Source organism: Oncorhynchus keta, chromosome 28, assembly GCF_023373465.1.
Source record: "Oncorhynchus keta strain PuntledgeMale-10-30-2019 chromosome 28, Oket_V2, whole genome shotgun sequence".
Lineage (NCBI taxonomy): Eukaryota > Metazoa > Chordata > Actinopteri > Salmoniformes > Salmonidae > Oncorhynchus > Oncorhynchus keta.
In genome coordinates, this window is record NC_068448.1 from 66,729,902 (window position 1) to 66,754,021 (window position 24,120).

At 42.5% G+C, this 24,120-nt stretch overlaps 1 protein-coding gene across 1 annotated transcript in view; it reads left to right on the top strand.

Moving 5' to 3' along the window:
- Positions 1 to 23,689, top strand: part of drd3 (dopamine receptor D3) — a 65,417-nt gene extending 41,728 nt beyond the window's left edge. Inside the window, exons 4-8 of the mRNA XM_052483687.1 lie at positions 533 to 669; positions 5,752 to 5,948; positions 11,010 to 11,075; positions 12,650 to 13,037; positions 17,348 to 23,689. Coding sequence (XP_052339647.1) covers positions 533 to 669; positions 5,752 to 5,948; positions 11,010 to 11,075; positions 12,650 to 13,037; positions 17,348 to 17,544 — 985 coding nt within the window. The 3' untranslated portion in view covers positions 17,545 to 23,689. The remainder of the gene's footprint in view (positions 1 to 532; positions 670 to 5,751; positions 5,949 to 11,009; positions 11,076 to 12,649; positions 13,038 to 17,347) is intronic.
- Positions 23,690 to 24,120: the final 431 nt, after the last annotated feature.

The window sequence follows — 24,120 nt, forward strand, 5'->3', positions numbered from 1 at the left end:
AAGGGCTGCGTGAAGAAACCAGCTGGCTGTACCGACTCCAATAGCGTGTCTCGAGTGAGCCATGTTTCCATGAAGCAAAGAACATTAGTCTCTTATGTCTCTCTGGAATGCTACCATTGCTCGGATTTCATCTACCTTGTTGTCAAGAGACTGGACATTTGCGAGTAGTATGCTCGGGAGTGGTGCGTGATATGCCCGTCTCCGGAGCCTTACCAGAAGACCGCTTCGTCTGCCTCTTTTACGGCATCGTTGTTTTGGTTCGCCGGCTGGGATCCGATCCATTGCCCTGGTGAGTTGACGTTGCTCTTATTTCCAATAGTTCCTCCCGATTGTATATAATAAAACCTAAGATTACCTGGGGTACCAATCATTGGTTGTGAGTTTTGTGTCTAGAGTTGTGGATATATGTATCCTGCCCAATTTCCAGGGTTAGGGTTAGTTAGCATAACCAGTTGTTTGTGGTGACTGATGCATTTCCAGGGAAACGGTTAGCATTAGTTAGTACCCGTTTGTCTGTGTGATCCATCTCCAGGTACACAGCGGTGGTGATGCCTGTCCTCTACAACACCACACACAGCTCCAGGAAGCGGGTTTCAGTCATGATCGCGACAGTGTGGATCCTGGCCTTTGCTGTATCCTGCCCCCTGCTGTTCGGATTTAACACATCAGGTGAGACACGTGAGTACAGGTGAGACACACCCACACCCCCTCGCGCCAACACAGTTTGAAATGAACCACTATATGAGCCCCTATACCCTTGGAAAACTGCCTCCCTAGCCAGTGAGTAAGTTCTTGATTGTAGTGAATGACCTCTATTACTCAGTGTGTGTTGTTTTTCTCCATATGTCAATTAAGTCCAGGCTTTTTCAGAAATTCACCAGTTTGTTCACACCAATGTTAGGTCTATGGGGTAATCTATCAGTATCATTATAATAACCCATATTAAAATCCCCACCAACTATAATCTGACTGGATGGATATTTTCTCAGAGTGATTTGTGATAAGTGATTTGGAGGACTAGAACAGGATCCATACACATTACACAACACAAATCTGTCCATGTAGTTGATGACCGCTACTAGCCAATGTCCATTGGTGTCCATGTGAGTAAACAAAAATGTCCCTTTGAAATTGTGCTAAAATTGCAACCCCAGCTGCATGATTAGTCCCGAGGACAAGAAAATGTCACTGCCCCGCTGATTTTTATTCATCTAAATTTCGTATTCATATTTTTTTTAGGTATAATTTAAACAAAATAATTCAACTCATTGTTGGTTAAGGGCCTGTAAGTAAGCATTCCACTGTAAGACACCTGTCGTATTCAGGGCATGTGACTCATTTTATTTGATTGCATTTTTCCCAAAATGAAAGTCCTCTTTGCATGAATGTGTTTCTTGAACGAATATAAGATCTGCGTTGCAGTCCTTCAAAAAAAAAGATTTCCTCTTCAACCGGTTTCGTATCCCCCTGGCATTGATTGACATAAACTTCATGTCCATATACACAAAATAGAAAGGAAAATCCTATACTATCTCAACTCTCCCCTCTATAAACAGTTGCTTCAGATACAGTACCATTCAAAAGTTTGGACACACCTACTCATTCAAGGGTTTTTCTTTATTTTTACTACTTTTTACATTGTAGATTAATAGTGAAGACATCAAAATGATTAAATAACACATATGTAATCATGTTGTAACCAAAAAAGTGTTAAACAAATCAAAATATATTTTATATTTGAGATTCTTCAAAGTAGCCACTCTTTGCCTTGATGACAGCTTTGCACACTATTGGCATTCTCTCAATCATTTTCATGAGGAATGCATTTAATTTAACAGGTGTGCCTTATTAAAAGTTAATTTGTGGAATTTCCTTCCTTCTTAATGCGTTTGAGCCAATCAGTTGTGTTGTGATAAGGTAGGGGTGGTATACAGAAGACTGCCCTATTTGGTAAAAGATCAAGTCCATATTATGGCAAAAACAGCAAAAATAAGCAAAGAGAAACGACAATACATCATTACTTGAAGACAAGAAGGTCAGTCAATTGTGTGTCAAGAACTTTGAAAGTTTCTTCAAGTGCAGTAGCAAAAACCATCAGGCGCCATGATGAAACTGTCTAACATGAGGATCTCATGAGGATCGCCACAGGAATGGAAGACCTAGAGTTACCTCTGCTGCAAAGGATAAATTCATTAGTTAACTGCACCTCAGATTGCAGCCCAAATAAATGCTTCACAGAGTTCAAGTAACAGACACATCTCAACATCACCTGTTCAGAGGAGACTGCATGAATCAGGCCTTCATGGTCGAATTGCTGCAAAGAAACCACTACTAAAGGACACCAATAATAAGAAGAGACTTGCTTGTGCCAAGAAACATGAGCAATGGACTTTAGACCACTGGAAATCTGTCCTTCGTTCTGATGAGTCTAAATTTGCCAACAGCCGTGTCTTTGTGAGACGCAGATTAGGTGAATGGATGATCGCCGCATGTGTGGTTCGCACCGTGAAGCTTGGAGGAGGAGGTATGATGGTGTGGGGATGATTTGCTGGTGGCACTGTCAGTGATTTATTTAGAATTCAAGGCACACAACCAGCATGGCTACCACAGCATTCTGCAGCAATACACCATCCCATCTGGTTTGCGTTTATTGGGACTATCATTTGTTTTTCAACTGGACAATGACCCAACACACCTCCAGGCTGTGTAAGGGCTATTTGACCAATATGGAGAGTAATGGAGTGCTGCATCAGATGACCTGGGCACTACAATCACCTGACCTCAACCCAATTGAGATGATTTGGGCCGCAGAGTGAAGGAAAAACAGCCAACAAGTGCCCATCATATGTGGGAACTCCTTCAAGACTGTTAGAAAAGCATTCCAGGTGAAGCTGGTTGAGAGAATGCCAATAGTGTGCAAAGTTGTCATCAAAGCAAAGGGTGGCTACTTTGAAGAATCTCAATTATAAAATATATTTTGATCTGTTTAATGGTTCTTTGAGTTTGAGTTTATTTTATTTTTACAGGGATTAGCCAGCCGGCTAATTTTCAACCATAGTCCCTGGGCAGGTTATTAAAAACAATTACAATATAGACAATAGCAACATAGGACAAGCAAGACATAGCATACAGACAGAGCAACATAGGACAAGCAAGACGTAGCATACAGACAGAGCAACATAGAACAAAAAGACAGCAAGACAAAAACAGCAAGAAAAGGTGATTTTCTTTAAGGGAACTATACAGTCACCTCTCATGGCAGACCTTGTGGATCTGCTGCCATATGTTTGGGTTTTCTGTTTAACAAAAATACTGAGTGGAGGGGGAGCCAGGCCATTTAGGATCTTGAATACAAGACATCGGTGTATTGCACAAGATTTTCCCAACTCAGGAGCTCATGCTTTCTGAGGATGTAACAGTGATGATGGCTATTGGGCTTCCTATCAAGCACTTTGAGAGCCTGTTTGTAGACAGACTGAATAGGTCTTAATGTTCTACAGCAAGCTTGGGCCCAACTAGTCAAGCAGTATCATAGATTTGAAGTACAGTTTTGCTACCTCTGTAGTCAAACAATTTCGTATAAATCGGAAATTAGCTAGGTTGAATTTGGTTATTTGAATGACCTTTTGCACATGCTTTTTAAAAGAGAGGTTGGAATCAAGTATGATGCCAAGGTACTTAAAATTAGATACCACCTGGAGCTTCTCCCCTGACACATATACATCTGACTCAGTAGCATCTGTTGCCCTCTTTGTGAAGAACATGCAAACAGTTTTTTTCACATTGAGATGCAAACACGAGTCACTGAGCCACTTTCTAACCTGGACCATTAAAGTAGTGAGTTCTTGTGCAGCTTGTTGTTTGCTCTTTCCATGCACATATATCACTGTATCATCTGCATACATTTGAACTTCAGACCCAGTACAGACAGAAGGCAGATCATTAATGTACAGGCTGAACAGGAGGGGCCCCAGTATTGACCCTTGGGGCACGCCCACATCATAACTAAGAGTGGGCGACAGCTCATTGCTCACTCTGACACACTGAGTTCTGCCTTCAAGGTATGATTTCATCCATCTCAAGGCATCAGGGGAAAAGTTGAACTTGGACAATTTTGTGATGAGAATCTCATGGTTAACAGTATCAAAAGCCTTCCTTAGGTCCAGAAACACAGCCCCAAAAATGCCCCCTTTGTCCATCTTGGACTTCACATTTTCCAGAAGAAAGCAGTTGGCCGTTTCTGTGGAGTGTTTCGCTCTGAAGCCAAACTGCATGGAGTGTAATGTGAAGGGGCTGTTGTTGAGGTGGGCAATCAGTTGTTCTGCTACACACTTTTCAACAACCTTTGACAGGTAGTATACTAATGGGCCTGTAGTTACTCACGTCACAGGGCCGCCTGATTTAAAGATGGCCGTTATTATGGCTGACTTCCATACCCTTGGAAACACCCCGAGACCAATAGATGTGTTGGTGACCTTAGTAATGGGGTCAATGAGTGACTCTTTGTAGTTTTTAAGAAAGGTAGAGTCCAGCCCAAACACATCTTTGGCTTTAGAGGTCTTGAGTGCGCTAATCACCTTGTTCACCTTTGACTCAGAAACCTCCCTTATGATGAAGACAGGTTGAGCATCATTTACTAGCATCATTTACTACATTATTCCATATGTGTTATTTTATAGTTTTGATGTCTTCACTATTGTTCTATAATGTAGAAAATAGCAAAAATAAAGGAAAACCCTTGAATGAGTAAGTGTTCTAAACTTTTGATTGGTACTGTAGGTCCATTATCTTTTCTATATATTTTCTATTTGGTTTGAGTTGTTTAAGTTTACACTGAAAGCATTTCTCCATCCCTGTAACACTGGTATAAATTATTCGGGAGACAGACGCAGGAATGGGTCATAGGGTTTGTTATTGTAGCAAAATTACGGCGTGCCGTATAAAGGCACGGGAACGAATGTCACGCCCTGACCTTAGAGCTTTTTATGTCTCTATTTTGGTCTGGTCAGGGTGTGATTTGGGTGTGCATTCTATGTTCTTTTTTTCCATGTTTTTGTATTTCTTTGTTTTGGCCGGGTATGGTTCTCAATCAGGGACAGTTGTCTATCTTTGTCTCTGATTGGGAACCATACTTAGGTAGCTTTTTCCCACATATGTTTTGTGGGTAGTTGTTTTCTGTTTTGTTTCTGCACCAGACAGAACTGTTTTGTTTTGTTCCATTTTGTTATTTTGTCTCAGTGTTCAGTTTAAATAAATTATCATGACCACGTTCCATGCTGTGCTTTGGTCCACTCCTTCTTCATGCAACGACGAGCGTTACAACGACGACCAAACAAACACGTAACAAAACACAGGGTAGAAACCCAAAACAAAAGAGTGAGGAGTACGTCGAATAAATAACACACGCGCACAATGATTAACACACGGGACGAGGCCCGTAATCATCTGCACAATCCACAATGGCACGGAAGCCAAAACAAACAGCACAGGTACTCACACGCACCAACGGACATTGTAACAGTAATGTACAGCCCAATGGACACCAAAGGGCACACTTATATGAGTACTAATCAGTGGGAAGTAATGAATGTTCCGGGAGGGATCCGAAACCTTGCAGCTTGGGTCCCGACGCACAGCTTGGGAACCACTGGACTAGATGTTCAGCTCAGATCAGGATCAAGGGCGTACTGTAAGTGTTTAGTAATTAGACCATGGTTGTGTTCTCCGAACGGTTGTTTTCTTCTTCCTCAGGCGACCCGACGGTGTGCTCCATCTCCAACCCTGACTTTGTTATCTACTCGTCGGTGGTGTCCTTCTACCTGCCCTTCACTGTCACCCTGCTGGTGTACGTCCGCATCTATGTCTTCCTACGGAAAAGGAGGAAGAGGATCGCCTTCCGCCAGGCCAGAAGTGGAAAGGTCCAGCCAGGCTCGGCCCTGCCCTCAGTGGTGAGAACACATCCAAATGGTCCCACAGTGATAGTGCAAATGTACATTGAAGTGAGTGCATACCCTCATACATCTGCACATAGGTGTAAGGATTTCCTAACCGAAGAGATGGCAATCTCAATGGGACTCACATAGATAAATGATAAAGCACTACACGCTCACATCAACATTTCACTCATGAATAGCCAATGTCACAAGTGGCATCTGTCATGTGACACCACCATAAGGAAATGTTTACCACCATCATACAGATATCTTGAAGAGATCTGATATAGAGAGGAGGTCATCCAGCTATTAGGCTTGTCATGGTTGCAGGAGGAGGGATGATATAACCACTCCATGGAGTTGTGCTGAGGTCCGTGCTGCTCTCTCGGTGGCCAGCTCCATATGATGTGTAGAAAGGAGCGTATCTGTGATGTGAGAGCTGGGCGAACAGGCTCAGTTCTACTCATTTGTCAGTTCATGTTATACGATCATGTGGTCATCTGAGGATCCGTGGGCTTGTTGGAGTTCCTTTGATCATTACATTCACGTTCAGGCAGGTTTCAGGGTCATTTCCATCACACTAGAGGTGACTGTAAGGTCATGCCCATAATGTGACGGTAGCAGGTGGAAGGATAGTTTATGTTACAGTCCGCTCTTTACCGGCTTAGAAATCACAATGTCAAATAAATGGTAATTACATGGTAATTATAAACTAATTACTGTTTTGTTTAATTGGGATTCATTAAAATAGGAGCCATTATGTTGTATTTAGTTCCAAAGGGTGCCAATTGTTACCACATAATGTCTTAGTAAATACCAAGCAACACCATCTGGAGGGGAAGTCAAATAAAGAGAATTGAATCAGTGACATTGGGACTGGTTATAAGATCAGACCCCTCATTTGAGCGGCGGGTTGCAGGATCATTTCCAGTCATTGAGCCCAGGTTTGATCATATCCATTATGGGTTGTTTGTGTTATCAAATCACGTCCTAGGAGACATCTGGGATGAGGAAACTAACGGTGCTGTTTGGGAATGTTGGAACAGGATTTAGTTCCAGCTAACTGGAGAAAAATGTGATATGGAAAAGCTTTCAATGCTGCCCTGATTTATTTTTATTTTGATATAAATGGAATGCAATTTTTTTCTCCCCATCCAATTTCAATAGAGTCAATCAGAGATTAGAGCAAGATTATCTGCAACACAGCAGGCAAAGACGTTAAGAACTTGAGGAATCTGGTTTAAGGTGTTTGAGGGCCCTGTGCTACGTGGTTTAGTTAACAGCTACTATATTGACAGATGGATGGATGGGGGAATGGGTGCTAAGAAAGATTTGTTTACCTTTTGAAGGATGAGTCAGGTGTGATATTTCCTCTCTGCCAATCCTCTCTCCCTCCTTCTCTCCCTCCCTCCGTCTTGCCTCCTGTGTGTTTAGGGACAGTTTGAAATTTACTGGGGTGGGGGGGTTAGGGGTCCAAAATAGGGGAGGGTTGTCTAACTTTTGTTTTGCTTTGGTGAGGGTTGTGTATTGTTTCATTGGGCAAAGAGGATGGCAGTGAATTTTTTCCCCTTGTTAACCTGTCTAGGACTGGGGTTCAACAGCCAATTAAATTGCAGGGCGCCAAATACAAATCAAAAGAAATCTCATAAATCAAATTTCTCAAACATACAAGTATTAGGCACCATTTTAAAGATACAATTCTCGTTAATCCAGCCAAAGTGTCTGATTTCAAAAATGCTTTACAGCGAAAGCTCCACAAACGATTATGTTAGGTCATCACCAACTCACAGAAAAACCCAGCCATTTTTCCAGCCAAAGAGAGGAGTCACAAAAAGCACAAATAGAGATAAAATTAATCACTAACCTTTGATGATCTTCATCAGATGACACTCATGGGACTTCATGTTACACAATACATGTATGTTTTGTTCGGTAATGTTCATATTTATATCCAAAAATCTTATTTTACATTGGCGTGTTACGTTCAGTAGTTCCAAAACATGCAGTGATATTGCAGAGAGCCACATGAATTCACATAAGTATTTATAAATGTCAATGAAAATACAATTTTTAGACATGGAAATATAGATACACTTCTCCTTAATGCAACCGCTGTGTCAGATTTTTTTTTTAAATTGCGGAAAAAGCATAATCTGAGAACGGCGCTCAGAGCCCAAACCAGCCAGAGAAAAATCTGCCATGTTGGTCAACATTATTCATAAACAGCATTATAAATATTCACTTACCTTTAATGATCTTCATCAGAATGCACTCCCAGGAATCTCAGTTCCACAATAAATGCTTGTTTTGTTCGATAATGTCCATTATCATTTATGTCCATTTATGTCCAATAGCTTCTTTTGCTAGGCCGTTTGGTAAACAAATCCAAATGCGCGATCTGGTCCATTCGGACGAAACATTCAAAAAGTTATATTACAGGTCAAAGAAACTTGTCAAACTAAGCATAGAATCAATCTTTAGGATGTTTTTATCATAAAAGTTCAATAATGTTCCAACCGGAGAATTCCATTGTATGTTGAAAAGCAATGGAACGACAGCTACCTCTCAAGTGAAAGCGCGTAACTGAGAACGAGGCTGTAGGCAGAACACTGACTCAAAGAGCTCCCATCCAGTCCGACATCACATGAGTAGCCTAAAACAACATTCTAAATACGGTTGACATCTAGTGGAAGCCTTAGGAAGTGCAACATAACCAATATCCCACTGTGTATTCAAGACGGGTGAGTTAAAAAACTACTAACCTCAGATTTCCCACTTCCTATTTGAGTTCTGTCGTACTCACAGACATCATTCAAGTCGTTTTAGACACTTCAGATTGTTTTCTATCCAATACAAATAATAATATGTATATATTAGCATCTAAGACTGAGTAGGAGGCAGTTCACTCTGGGCACGCTAATCATCCAGAAGTGAAAATGCTGCCCCCTATCCCAAAGAAGTTAACATTCGCTATTTTGCAGGTTTACTATATAATTTATCCATATAGCCAAGTTTCCTCATCTGCTTGCATGCACCTCCACTATATCAAGGTGTTTTGGTACTTCCTTTATGCACTACACTTTTCTGTGTGCTCATTTTTACTATACCACAGGTCAATATGGTCTAGCAGTCTGTCTATCCTGCCCTCTATTCACCATTCATAGTGACAATGGGAGTTGGTGGCTCATTTGTCCAGATCTGCAATAGGCTAACTAGCAATCATACCATAGGTAAAAGCATTCAAAGCTGCATACATTTCAATATGAATCCACAAGAACAAATAGGAATAGCTGATAGGCAGCGCAGAGGCCAGTTGCATCATTGCGCATGAAAGAACAGTGAAGACATGAGACACACAGCTGAAAAAGCTCCCCTATTGATCTTGTTTAGGGACAATGCAATTCTCCTAACAAAACTAGCCTACAACACCACAATGCAATTAATAATTGCGATATTGTTTTTAAGTGAGTACAAAATTCTACTCTAGGCTGCAGTGAAAATACCTTATTTACATAAGTATTCAGACCCTTTGCTACGAGACTCAAAATTGAGCTCAGGTGCATCCTGTTTCCATGGATCATCCTTGAGATGTTTCTACAACTTGATTGGTGTCCACCAGTGTTAAATTCAATTGATTGGACATGATTTGGAAAGGCACACGCCTTTTGTCCCACAGTTGACAGCGCATGTCAGAGCAAAAACCAAGCCATGAGGTTGAAGGAATTGTCCGTAGAGCTCCGAGACAGGATTGTGTCGAGGCACAGAGCTGGGGAAGGGTACCAAAACATTTCTGCAGCATTGAAGGTCCTGAAGAAGGCAGTGGCCTCCATCATTCTTAAATGGAAGAAGTTTGGAACCACCAAGACTCTTCCTAAAGCTGGCCGACCGGTCAAAACAGGGCAATCAGGGGAGAAGGGCCTCGGTCAGGGGGGTGACCAAGAACCCGATGGACACTCTGACAGAGCTCCAGAGTTCCTCTGTGGAGATGGGAGAACCTTCCAGAAGGACAACCATCTCTGCAGCACTTCACCAATCAGGCCTTTATGGTAGAGTAGCCAGCCGGAAGCCACTCCTCAGTTAAAGGCACATGACAGCCCGTTTGTAGTTTGCCAAAAGGCACCTAAAGGACTCTCAGACCACGAGAAACAAGATTCTCTAGTCTGATGAAACCAAGATTGAACTCTTTGGCCTAAATGCCAAATGTCACGTCTGAAGGAAACCCGGCACCATCCCTACGGTGAAGCATGGTGATGGCAGCATTATGCTGTGGGGATGTTTTTCAGTGGCAGGGACTGGGAGAATAGTCAGGATTGATTGAAAGAGGAACAGAGCAAAGTACAGAGAGATCCTTGATGAAAACCTGCTCCAGAGCGCTCAGTCAAGGGGTCTGAATACTTTCCCAATGCACTGTATATATACAGTATGTATATATTTTGTAACTGACAAATAAAATCAATCCAAACTGTGCAGCGGCCATTTGATAAATGGAAACAGACCTCGGTTACTGGGTAGGCCTACAAGGCAGGGAGGGATGTATTTTCTGTTTGTCGAGATAGACTACGTCAATCATGACATTGAAAACGCATATACCATGATTTTGAAGAACCTGAAGTCGGTATGCTTTGTGTGGTGCATTGGCACAGTAACCTGTTGGTGGAAAATTAGTTGTTTATATTATTCTAAATATGGCATCATAATTGTGATAATCTGATATCCCCATAGCTGATCATTGTCTGGCTCTGATCGTAGTGTAGGACTAATGAAACAGGCAGGGAGATTGAACTCATCCTTGGTGGTGGGCGAACCCTCAACCTCCTGGCCCGTATCCATTTGTGGCATCGACTATGCCACAAAAGCATGCTGAAGTGGCAAAGTTGATATCCACGACTATAAACACAGGGTCGCTAGGATTATTATTTGTGGTCGTAAACATTATTTTGAGTTAATTCTATGAGGGTACATTTCAAACTGTCCCTTACATGTTGCAAGATGAGTCAGTCATCATGTGTATCCCTCTCTCCATCTCTCTCTCGCTCCATTCATCCCTTTCTCTCTCCCTTCATTCCCCTCTCCCAGGAGACGTGTCTGCAGGAGGAAACCCCCAAGGAGAAGAGAGACCTGTCTCCCATCAGGATCAAAGTGGTAAGAGTTGTGTGTATATGTGTGTGTGTCTGAGTGCGTGTGTGTGTGTATATCTGAGTCCATGCGTGTATGTCTTTATGCGGTCTGCATGTAGGTATTTGTTTATGTTGGAAAGTATGAGAGGGTAAAGTACACTTTTAGAAGTAAAGGAGCCTGGGAGAACCTTTTGGGGTTCTAAAAATTGCCACACAGGGAACCTTTCCAGTTCAAAAAGTTTCCTCGAGGAACCTCTCGGAAAAGAGGAATCCCTGTGTAAAGGTTGAAACTGGAACCTTTTTGTGATGGGAGGGGTTCCATTTTTTACCTTTTTATTAATATATTGTAGAGGTGGCAGCCTATCAGAAGGAATGGCTTTCAAATAGTTATTGTTGGCCAAATGTTAGAGTAAATCTCATTCCTGTTTATCATGTTAAGTTTGAACATATTCTCCTTGAATATTTATGCATATTATGTATTCTAATATAATATTAATAATATTAACATTGCTTATTATATATAGTAATAAAGTGTTAACTATTCCAACTTTGGGATTTGAATAGACTCTTGAAGAACTGAGGGTATGTTTACACAGGCAGCCCAATTCTGATTATTTAAATTGGCCTTTTGACCAACCAAAGGTGCAAATATGAACAATTGACAAGCAACTAGCAATGGTTCCTTTAGGAACTACAGGGGTTCTTTGAGGATCTCCAATGTTTCTTGAGTCACCACTAATACTAAGAGTGTATGTGAGATAGACAACCTGAGTTTTTGGATGGGTATTCAAGCTGCACTGTTGTTGGTTTAAACAGAATCTAAATAACTCACCGACTTTCAATGAATCAGGTGGCATATTCAGATATTCTTGGCCGTGATTGTCTGTTCTCTTTTTAGCAGTGTGTGTGTGTGTGTGTGTGTGTGTGTGTGTGTGTGTGTGTGTGTGTGTGTGTGTGTGTGTGTGTGTGTGTGTGTGTGTGTGTGTGTGTGTGTGTGTGTGTGTGTGTGTGTGTGTGTGTGTGTGTGTGTGTGTGTGCGTGCGTGCGTGTGATTACTTTGTCTTAGCCCCAGGGCTGTGAGGAAGCTGAAAATCTGAATTATGAAGCTCCTCTCCTCGCCTACTGCCTCTAAACTCCGATCCCAATCTTAAAGTTTTGCGCTTTATTTGTCACACCAGCTCGCGCATCATCAACAAATTACTTCAAAGATGGAGAAAATGACAAGCTTTAATTTCCTACTGAGAACAGGGCTGCGAGGCTCGGCTGTTAGACGTGTGTTCAGACTGACAGGTGGAAACATGAGAAACAGGAAGGAGCAGTGAACTAGGAAGGGGCTGGGTCTCTGAAAGTACCAGGTGGAGATCAGGGACACGTCCAGAATCAGGAGTAAATGTCAGGGAATCCTGTCACCTGGTGTCCCAGGTCTGAAAAAGTCCCTGATTAGAGGGGAAATATGAAAGCAAACAGTGTTGCAGACCTTAATCTGCATACCCCCATCCCCTCCCTCTGGAATCAGACAAGAGCTTGTTTTTGGACCAGATCAACAGTAGGGTCATTGGTCAGCACCTTCAGATATGACTGACTGTGTGTTCCTTCCAGGAGAGTGTGGAGCCGGCAGTGCCCCCTAAAACTCACCTCCTGTCGGGGTGCCTGAGGCGTAAGCGTACCCGGACGGCCCCCGTGGAGAACACTCTGCTGCCCCCAGTGGACATCCAGAACTACTGCAGCATCAGCCACGCCTCCTGCGGCCGCACTGAGCACGAACAGGACCGTGCCGAAGAAGAGGAGGAGATGGCCAAAGAGAGAGCGCGTAGACCCGTGAGAAGGAGCTGTGAGGTCAAGGAGATGTCCAATGGACGCATTCACACGGCCCTCCGCCCCACCCCCTGCTCCCAGTCCCTGGCCGGCCAACAACAACAACAACATGGAATCCGGAGCATGCAGAACAGGGAGAAGAAGGCTACGCAGATGCTGGCCATTGTTCTTGGTAAGAAGTAGTACTCTCTCTATTAGGACTATCACCATGTATATTATTCATTCATCTCTATGAACTCTACCACGTGATTTGATTGAGAACACATGGACCACATGGGGAAGAGTGGAAAGGAGAGGAGAGACAAAGTAGTCAAATGGGTCAATCAGAAGCTTGGGATGATAGATTGTGAATACTGTTGTAGAATACTGGGGCTATGGACATGGGGGTCAGAGGTCAGAATCACTCTCCCTCCCAGATCTATTCCCGCCATTATAACACCATTTTACTCTGCAGAATAGGATATGTAGGATATCAGTTACAATTCATTACCTTCACTGCTGGGTGCCAAGCACTAGTTTGTCTTCAGTTCTAGTGAGACTTTATTAAATCAGAACAGACCATGGTAAAGCTGAAATGTAAATTGGATGGGTGGATCTAAATATAGATATGTAAATTGCATGGATGGATCTAAAGATAGATATGTAAATTGGACGGGTGGATCTAAATATAGATATGTAAATTGGGTGGATGGATCTAAAGATAGATATGTAAATTAGACGGGTGGATCTAAAGATATGAGGTGAAACACCTGCAGTAGCACCTTACCATTCTATTTTTCTTTCACACACATGCAAGCGCACACGCACAGACACATGTATACACACCTGCACACACGCATGCACCGCACACACACACAAACATACACACTGTAATGATTAGCGGATGTTGTTAGCCTCCATTGGTCCAGGCTGTTCATTGTGAAAGCTGGCATGTTGGCGAGTCCATGCCCTACTGAGTGAGACTGAAGCTAATCAGAGGTGTCTGCTTAATTAGACAGAAGAGTCACGTACGCACACATACCACACAAACACACACACACAGAGAGAGCAGATGTCCTCAGCCTGACACACTCCTTGGCTTCTCTGGCCTAGAGAGAATTGGATCGGTCAGCCATGTCACATGACTTGGACGACTTTGAACTGTGGGGGAGCCACTTTCTGAATTCCAAATCGACACCTAGCCCGCGGTATCTTCATTTGATCACTCTGTTGTCGGTGAGAATTTTTCTGCGTTGTCAAATGAGCCCGTGATTTACATAAATTCACTGAAACCCTGCAGTTCTCTTTCTCAATCACTCGCTTAACACTAAAGCACCAGAAAGAATACATTTCGTACTACTAGGTCCTACTGTAGTCCAGGTAGTCTAGGTAGTCTAGGTCCTACTACTGCGACATTCAAATGCACAGTATCTTAAATGCAGCCATACACATCAACAACCACTGTTTTATAAAAGCTTAAAGAGATTGAAGGGAATCTTAAGCACTTACAAATCCGTAAGATATTGTTGAATTGGAATTCATAACATACAGTGCCTTCAGAAAGTATTCACACCTCTTGACTTTTTCCACATGTTGTTGTCTTACATTTATTAAATTGAGACTTTGTGTCAGTGGGCTACATCATGTCAAAGTGGAATTATGTTTTTAGACATTTTTACAAATTCATTCAAAATGAAAAGCTGAAATGTCTTGAGTCAATAAGTATTCAACCCCTTTGATATGGAAAACCTAAACAATATCAGGAGTGGAAATGGGCTTAACAAGGCACATAATAAATTGCTCTGTGTGCAATAATGGTGTTTACCTCATCACTATACCCCACACGTATAATTATCTGTTAGGTCCCTCTTTCGAGCAGTGAATTTCAAACACAGACATTGAATATCCAATGAGCATGTTGAAGTCAGTGTAGGCTGCTGAGGGCAGGACGGCTCATAAGAATGACTGGAAGGAGCAAATGAAATGGCATCAAACACATGGTTTCCATTGATACCTTTCCACCTATTCTGCTCCAGTCATTACCACGAGCCTGTCCTCCCCAATTAAGGTACCACCAACCTCCTGAAGTTAAAGTTGAAGTTATTCATTTGGATGGTGTATCAATACACCCAATCACTACAAAGATACAGTTGTCCTTCCTAACTCAGTTGCCAGAGAGGAAGGAAACCGCTCAAGGATTTCACCACAAGGCCAATGGTGACTTTAAAACAGTTACAGAGTCTAATGGCTGTGATAGGAGAAAACTGAGGATGGATCAACAACATTGTATTCACTTCACAATACCAACCGAAATGACAAAGTGAAAAGAAGGAAGCTTGTAAAGAAGAAAAAGATTCCAAAACCTGCGTTCGGTTTGCAATAAGGCACTAAAGTAATAATGCAAACAATGTGGCAAATGTATGTCCTTAATACAAAGAGTTATGTTTGGGCCAAATCCAATACAGCACGTCACTGAGTACCACTCTTCATATTTCCAGGCACGGTTGTGGCTGCATCATGTTATAGATGTGCTTGTCATCGGCAAGGACTAGGCAGTTTTTTATGATACAAAGAAACAGAATAGAGCTAAGAACAGTCAAAATCCTAAAGGAAACCTGGTTCAGTCTGCTTTCCAACAGACACTGGGATATGAATTCACCTTTCAGCAGGACAATAACCTGAAACACAAGGCCAAATCTACATTGAATGTTCCTGAGTGGTTTAGTTACAGTTTTGACTTAAATTGGCTTAAAGATCTATGGCAATATTTAAAAATGGCTGTCTAGCAATGATTAACAACTAACTTGACAGAGCTTAAATCATTTTTTAAGGAATAATAGTGTACAAATATTGTACAATCCAGGTGTGCAAAGCTATTAGAGACTTACCCAGAAAGACTCACAGCGCTGAATCGCTGCTAAAGGTGATTCTAACATGTATTAACTCAGGGGTGTGAATACTTATGTAAATTAGATATTTCTCTATTTCATCTTCATCAATTAGCAAAAATGTAAAAAATAAGTTTTCACTTTGTTGCTATGGGGTATTGTGTATAGATGGGTGAGATGTATTTACTTTTTATCCGTTTTGAATTCAGGCTGTAACACAACAAAATATGGAAGAAGTCGAGAGGTAAGACCACTTTCTGAAGGCACTGTATCATTTTTTTGCAGGGCTTAATACAGTATTAATACAATATGACATTGTTTACAAAACTTTCAAAACTACTGGCAGAAATGATACGAAACCTTTATAACGCATCTTTAATGACACAAGAGCGATATTGGTCTCTCCACTATGACGTACAAGTGTATCCAAAATGCAATTGGACTCGAAACAACTAGTTTCCCGTTAGAAATGATCACTTTTATGATAATAATCAAATCTTCCTGCTGCAGGGTTATTTTACTCCTTCAACGAATTAAGATCCTACATAAAGGAACATCCTACATTAAAGATCTGTACATAAAGTGTCTATGGGGGTATGGGACTACTTGGAATTCTGTCAGTGTGTTGAAGTTGCTGTGTGTTAACTTGCTGGAGGATGTTTGTATAGGAGCATAAAACCCATTAATCCTGTAGACCAGGCTTGCTCTCTGTGGCTGCTGTAGCATGCGTTAGCTGACCGTAAGGCTAATGTATACACCACACACTGTACAGGTTCATGAGAAATGAAAGTGTTTGAAGTCATAATTCTGACTCCCTCTCTTTTACTTTTTCACTCCCTCCTCTTTATCTCGCTTTACGCTGTCTCGTTCAATCTCTCGTTCTGTCCCCCCCCTCTCTCTCCATCCCTTTCTCTCTCTCTCTCTCTCTGTCCATCATGCTCTCCCTCTTCCCCATCCATATCTCCTCATCCCTCCCCCTCTTTCTCCATCCCTCTTGCTCTCTCCATCCCTCCATCTCTCTCTCCCCCTTCCTTCCCTCTCTCCATCCTTCCATCTCTCCCCTGTCCCTCTCTCTCTCTCCATCCCTCCCCCCCTCTCTATCCCCATCCCTCTCTCTCTCTCTATCCCCCCCTCTCTCTCCATATCTCTCTCTCTCCTCCCTCTCCATCTCTCTATCTCTCTCTCCCCCCCCATCTCTCTGTCTCTCTCTGTCTCTGTCTCTGTCTCTGTCTCTGTCTCTGTCTCTGTCTCTCTCTGTCTCTGTCTCTGTCTCTCTCTCTGTCTCTGTCTCTGTCTCTGTCTCCTGTCTCTGTCTCTGTCTCTCTCTCTCCTCTCTCTCTCTCTCTCTCTCTCTCTCTCTCTCTCTCTCTCTCTCTCTCCCTCCTCTCCTCTCCCTCCCTCTCCTCTCTCTCTCTCTCTCTCTCTCTCTTCCCTCCCTCCCCTCTCTCTCTCTCTCTCTCTCTCTCTCTCTCTCTCTCTCATCCCTCTCTCCTCTCCCTCTCTCTCCATCCCTCTCTCTCTCTCCATCCCTCTCTCTCTCTCTCTCTCCATCACTCCATCTCTCCCTCCCCCTTCCCTCCCTCTCTCTCCATCACTCTCTCTCTCCATCTTCCAGGAGTGTTCCTGATCTGCTGGCTGCCGTTCTTCGTGACTCACATCCTGAACACCCACTGCAGGACGTGTCGTATTCCCCCGGAGCTCTACAGCGCCTTCACCTGGCTGGGCTACGTCAACAGCGCCCTCAACCCTGTCATCTACACCACCTTCAACATTGAGTTCAGACGCGCCTTCATCAAGATCCTCAGCTGCTGAGAACAGAGTTGGTCCAGCATGACCATGTCAGGCTAATGGCCAGGCACCTAAACTGTACTGGACCTTGGGCCCGGCATACCTGAGTATGAATAAGACGCATGAGTCATGGCCTGAGCCTGACTGCATATTATCAGGGGCAATGACTCTACTTCAATAAGATCATCTGCTGCTGAGAGGCCAATAGGTCCACCATAACCATGTCAGGCAAGGCTTATGACCTGTACTGGACCTTAGGCCCGGCCCACCCGATGTGCAAACCTGAGCATGGATAATGGATACAGTACCTGAGCCATGGATACATGAGCCATGACCCGTCCATCTTTAGGGTCAATGACTCGTCTTCATTGAAATCATCTCCAGCTGAGAGGACAGATCCATAAAGACCATGTATGACCATGCTCTTCCACTGAACCTCTCAGCACACTATAGCACACCTGAGCAAGGACTCTCTGACGGTAACACAGGCCCTGCACACCTGAGCTGAACTACAGGTACCGTATCAGACTTAGCTGCTAGTTAGCTGAGCAAGGACCTGCTCTACCTGTGTTATACTGTACACAGCGGGCAGAGGACATGAAGGGACATAAATTCAAACCATACAAATCACTGATACAATACTGGTGATTCAGAGGTGGGGGAAATACTTGTATAGAGAAAAGAGGACAAATGCAACAAAGGAAATGAAGAGAAGTAGAGTTCCACACATCCATATGACACAATGTACAGCCATCAAAAGACACTGAATGCCCTTTCCCTGCTGCCTATTGCAGGGGAATTCAACCGGAGGTACTACAGGGGCTCCGTGACAATAAATACAAAATAAAGTGGAAGAAAAAATAAAGTGGAAGAATACAATTTTTATTTAAATCCCTAGCAACAACAGATTAAACAATTATTTTATGACATACTTCTTCCACATTTTGTTGTGTTACAGCTCGAATTTAAAATGGATTCAATTTAGATTTTTTTTTGTCAATGACGTACACACAATACCCCATAATGGCAAAGTGGAATTATGTTTTTAGAAATTTGTACACATTAATAAAAAATGAAAATCTGAAATGTCTTGTGGTAGATAGGTTAAAATAACATACATTAAAATAACATCAAATTGATCAGAAATACAGTGTAGACATTTTAATGTTGTAAATGACTATTGTAGATGGAAACTGCTGATTTTTTATGGAATATCTACAGTCATGGCCAAACGTTTTGAGAATGACATAAATATACATTTTTACAAAGTCTGCTGCCTCAGTGTCTTTAGATATTTTTGTCACATGTTACTATGGAATACTGAAGTATAATTACAAGCATTTCATAAGTGTCAAAGGCTTTTATTGACAATTACATGAAGTTGATGCAATGAGTCAATATTTGCAGTGTTGACCCTTCTTTTTCAAGACCTCTGCAATCCGCCCTGGCGTGCTGTTAATTCACTTCTGGGCCACATCCTGACTGATGGCAGCCCATTCAATCCACCCTGGCATGCTGTTAATTCACTTCTGGGCCACATCCTGACTGATGGCAGCCCATTCAATCCACCCTGGCATGCTGTTAATTAACTTCTGGGCCACATCCTGACTGATGGCAGCCCATTCAATCCACCCTGGCATGCTGTTAATTAACTTCTGGGCCACATCCTGACTGATGGCAGCCCATTCAATCCACCCTGGCATGCTGTTAATTAACTTCTGGGCCACATCCTGACTGATGGCAGCCCATTCAATCCACCCTGGCATGCTGTCAATTAACTTCTGGGCCACATCCTGACTGATGGCAGCCCATTCAATCCGCCCTGGCATGCTGTCAATTCACTTCTGGGCCACATCCTGACTGATGGCAGCCCATTCTTGCATAATCAATGCTTGGAGTTTGTCAGAATTTGTTGGGTTTTGTTTGTCCACCCGCCTATTGGAGGATTGACCACAAGTTCTCAATGGGATTAAGGTCTGGGGAGTTTCCTGGCCATGGACCCAAAATATCGATGTTTTTTTCCCCGAGCCACTTAGTTATCACTTTTGCCTTATGGCAAGGTGCTCCATCATGCTGGAAAAGGCATTGTTCTTCACCAAACTGTTCCTGGATGGTTGGGAGAAGTTGCTTTCGGAGAATGTGTTGGTACCATTCTTTATTCATGGCTGTGTTCTTAGGCAAAATTGTGAGTGATCCCACTCCCTTGGCTGAGAAGCAACCCCACACATGAATGGTCTCAGGATGCTTTACTGTTGGCATGACACAGGACTGATGGTAGCGCTCACCTTGTCTTCTCCGGACAAGCTTTATTCCGGATGCCTCAAACAATCAGAAAGGGGATTCATCAGAGAAAATGACTTTACCCCCGTCCTCAGCAGTCCAATCCCTGTACCTTTTGAAGAAGGTCAGTCTGTCTCTGATGTTTTTCCTGGAGAGAAGTGGCTTCTTTGCTGCCCTTCTTGACACCAGGCTATACTCCAAAAGTCTTCACAATGCACTCACACCTGCCTGCTGCCATTCCTGAGCAAGCTCTGTACTGGTGGTGACCCGATCCCACAGCGGTCCTGGCGCTTGCTGGACTTTCTTGGGCGCCCTGAAGCCTTCTTCACAACAATTGAACCGCTCTCCTTGAAGTTCTTGATGATCCGATAAATGATTGATTTAGGTGCAATCTTACTGGCATCAATATCCTTGCCTGTGAAGCCCTTTTTGTGCAAAGCAATGATGACAGCACGTGTTTCCTTGCAGGTAACCATGTTTGACAGAGGAAGAACAATGATTACAAGCACCACCCTCCTTTTGAAGCGTCCAGTCTGTTATTCGAACTCAATCAGCATGACAGAGTGATCTCCAGCCTTGTCCTCGTCAACACTCACACCTGTGTTAACAAGAGAATCACTGACATGATGTCAGCTGGTCCTTTTGTGGCAGGGCTGAAATGCAGGGGAAATGTTCTTTTGGGGTTCAGTTCATTTGCATGGCAAAGAGGGACTTTGTAATGAATTGCAATTCATCTGATCACTCTTCATAACATTCTGGAGTATATGCAAATTGCCATCAAACAAACTGAGGGAGCAGACTTTGTGAAAATGAATATTTGTGTCATTCTCAAACATTTGGCCACTACTGTACATAGGTCTGCAGAGGCCCATTATCAGAAACCATCACTCCTGTGTTCCAATGGTACGTTGTGTTAGCTAATCCATGTTTATAATTTTAAAAAGCTAATTGATCATTAGAAAACCCTTTTGCGATTATGTTTGCACAGCTGAAAACTGTTGTCCTGATTTAAGAAGAAATAAAACTGCCCTTCTTAAACAAGTTGAGTATCGGGAGTGTCAGCATTCGTGGGTTCGATTACAGGCTCAAAATGGCCAGAAACAAAGAACTTTCTTCTGAAACTTTCTTGTTCTGAGAAATGAAGGCTATTCCATACAGAAAAGTGCCAAGAAACTGAAGATCTCTTCCAACGCTGTGTAATACTCCCTTCACAGAACAGCGCAAACTGGCTCTAACCAGAATAGAAAGAGGAGTGGGAGGCCCCGGTGCACAACTGAGTAAGAGGAAAGGTACATTAGAGTCTCTAGTTTGAGAAACAGACGCCTCACAAGTCCTCAACTGGCAGCTTCATTAAACAGTACCCGCAAAACACCAATTTCAACTCAATGAAGAGGTGACTCCGGGATACTGGCCTTCTAGGCAGATTTGCAAAGAAAAAGCCATATCTCAGACTGGCCAATAAAAGTAAAAGATTAAGATGGGCAAAAGAACACAGAAACTGAACAGAGGAACTCTGCCTAGAAGGCCAGCATCCCGGAGTTGCCTCATCACTGTTGCCGTTGAGACGGGTACTGTTTTGCGGGTACTAAACTTGGATTAGCTAACACAGGAGTGATGGTTGCTGATAATGGGCCTCTGTATGCCCACGTAAATATTCCATTAAAAATAAGCCGTTTCCAGCTGCAATAGTCATTTACAACATTAACAATGTCTACACTCTATTTCTGATAAATTTGATGTTATTTTAATGGACAAAAAAATGTGCTTTTCTTTCAAAAACAATGACATTTCTAAGTGACCCCAAACTTTTGAAGGTTAGTGTATATAAATTAGATATTTCTACATATAATTTTCAATAAATTAGCAACATTATCTAAAAACATGTTTTCACTTTGTCATTATCGGGTATTATATGTAGATTGGTAAGGAAAACAATCTATTTAATACATTTTGAATTCAGGCTGTAACACAAAACAATGTGGAATATGTAAATAGGTATGAATACTTTTTGAAAGCACTGTACCTACAGTAGAAAGAAGAGAATATCTTATTTCTAATGATGTTAACTTTATTTCTCAACTCCTAATATTGAGAAAATTACACTCACTGGAGGCAATTACACTCACTGGATATCTGACAGGCTTTAAAAAAGCAGCCGTGAATAGGCTACCAGTGAGTGCCGATGGCTGCTTTGACATTCATTTCACTTTGATATTAATTTTTGCCAACTGCTCTTAGTGAAAATGTGTTTGGAGTTACCGTTCAAGCTAATAGGCTGTTAGAGTTGACACACCCTCTTCCAATTAGAATGTGGGGAATACAAAATAATGAAAATTATCTACCAAGTCAGTTAATTTTAAAATGTTGGTTACTTCTCCTTGCCATTATCATTCACCTGATGATAAGAAAAGTTGTTTTGTTAACGTATGATGGGGATCCCTGGGTCTCCGGTTTGCCTGGGAAAGGGTCTCTGGGCAGGAAAAGGTTGAAGACCCCTGGTCTAATGTGATCTTTGAATGAGGTACAAGGAATGATCCTGGTGTTGGCGTTTTAAGGCATTTGTTGGTCCAAATATAAATGGAAGAACTTTTAAATCACTGATGAATGATCCCGAGACTGATTCCCTGACCTGTCAATGTTTTTAATTAGCTGTTTTTGATTTTGTTATACTTTTGTGAATTCTTTGGTTTTTACTAGATTACTTGTAGTTTTTCATGTTGTTTGTCTGTAATTTTTGTAATGACTTGGTGCTGCCTATCTTGACCAGGACGCTCTTGAAAAATATATTTTAAATCTCAATGAGCCCTTCCTGGTTAAATAAAGGTTAAATTATTATTTTAAATGTAATCTGGTTGAAAAGGTGACATGAAGAAAGACCCTCAGTCAGTAATACTCATACAGATCAGTCCTACTCACAATGCTCTGTTAGATGCCTGGAACAGTGTTATGACCAGGCCACAAATGCTGACGTCCTGTGTCAATCAAAGCACAGTCTTCCTTGCGTCAGTGTATTACTATTTGAGTCTACAACTCACAGCTCAAGCACAGTTCTAGGATGCATCCCAAATCACATCCTATTTCCTACATAGTGCACTACTCCTGACCAGACGTAGTTTGAATAAGGTGCCATTTATGACACAACCCTAGAGTTCACAGCTCTGTCTGCTACACTACTCCAACTGATGACTCAAAGCTACTGTATACATGTACTGTAGCAAGGGCTGCACAGTCCAATTCATTTCTAAGGTTCACTGAGGTGATTGGGCCTATTATATTCAGAACAGCAGTACTTATGATTACTACTGACATCATCCAGGGCTCCTGCTAGAGGTGTCACTGCAGACCCTGGTTTGATTCCAGGCTGGATCACAACCGGACGTGATTGGGAGTCTCATAAGGCGGCCCAGCGTCGTCCGGGTTAGGGTTTGGCCGGGGTAGGCCGTCATTGTAAATAATAATTTGTCCTTAACTGACTTGCCTAGTTAAATAAAGGTGAAATCAAACATGTTAAAATCCACCCACCACCATGTATTTAGAGAACTATATGGCTCTGTCCGCCTCTGCATGCGTGTCACAGTCAACAAGCTGTTTATATTTGAATCACTGTGAATTCCTTCAAGAGTCGCTTAAAGGCTCCGTCCATCTGAATCACAATGAGTCATTTTATATCTGGATGTGAGAGATGTTTGGATTGCTGTTGGAGTCATTTAAATTGATGTCAACACTTATGGATCACAGAAGAGGTGTTTTGAAAATGGTTCTTTGTGCCACTGTGAGATTTTTTGATACGCCTCTGGTGTAGCCATGCCTGCTGGGTTGAAAATGTTCTGAAGCTCTCTGTTCCTTGATAGTGGCGTCCTCAGGGGGCGGGGCTTTGTAGTGCCAGTGAATCAGACACGGGTGTGGTGGGCGGGGCTGTCATAGATGAGAAAAGCTTCTCTGTGTTGTGGTGAATAAAAGCTAAATTAAGCACTTCTCATCGGTTACTTGTCATCTGTACGCACGCACACACACAAAACACACACTCACACACACACAGAGAGTGTGGAGAGAGAAAGTGAGCGGTACATGTGGTGTGGAGAGGCAGATTGGGCTCTGGGGCAGTATCACAGCTGGACCCCAGCTGAGCCTTGAGAGAAACCACAGAAACATGTAGAGAGATAGAAAGAAAAGAGAAGATGGATGGAGGGCTGAAGACAGAGAGAGAAAAGATGAATGAAGGGCTGAAGTAGAAGAGAGAAAAGATAGAGCGAGAAAAAGGGAAGATGTATGGAGGGCTGAAGATAGAGATGGAGAAAGAGAAGATGGATGGAGGGCTGA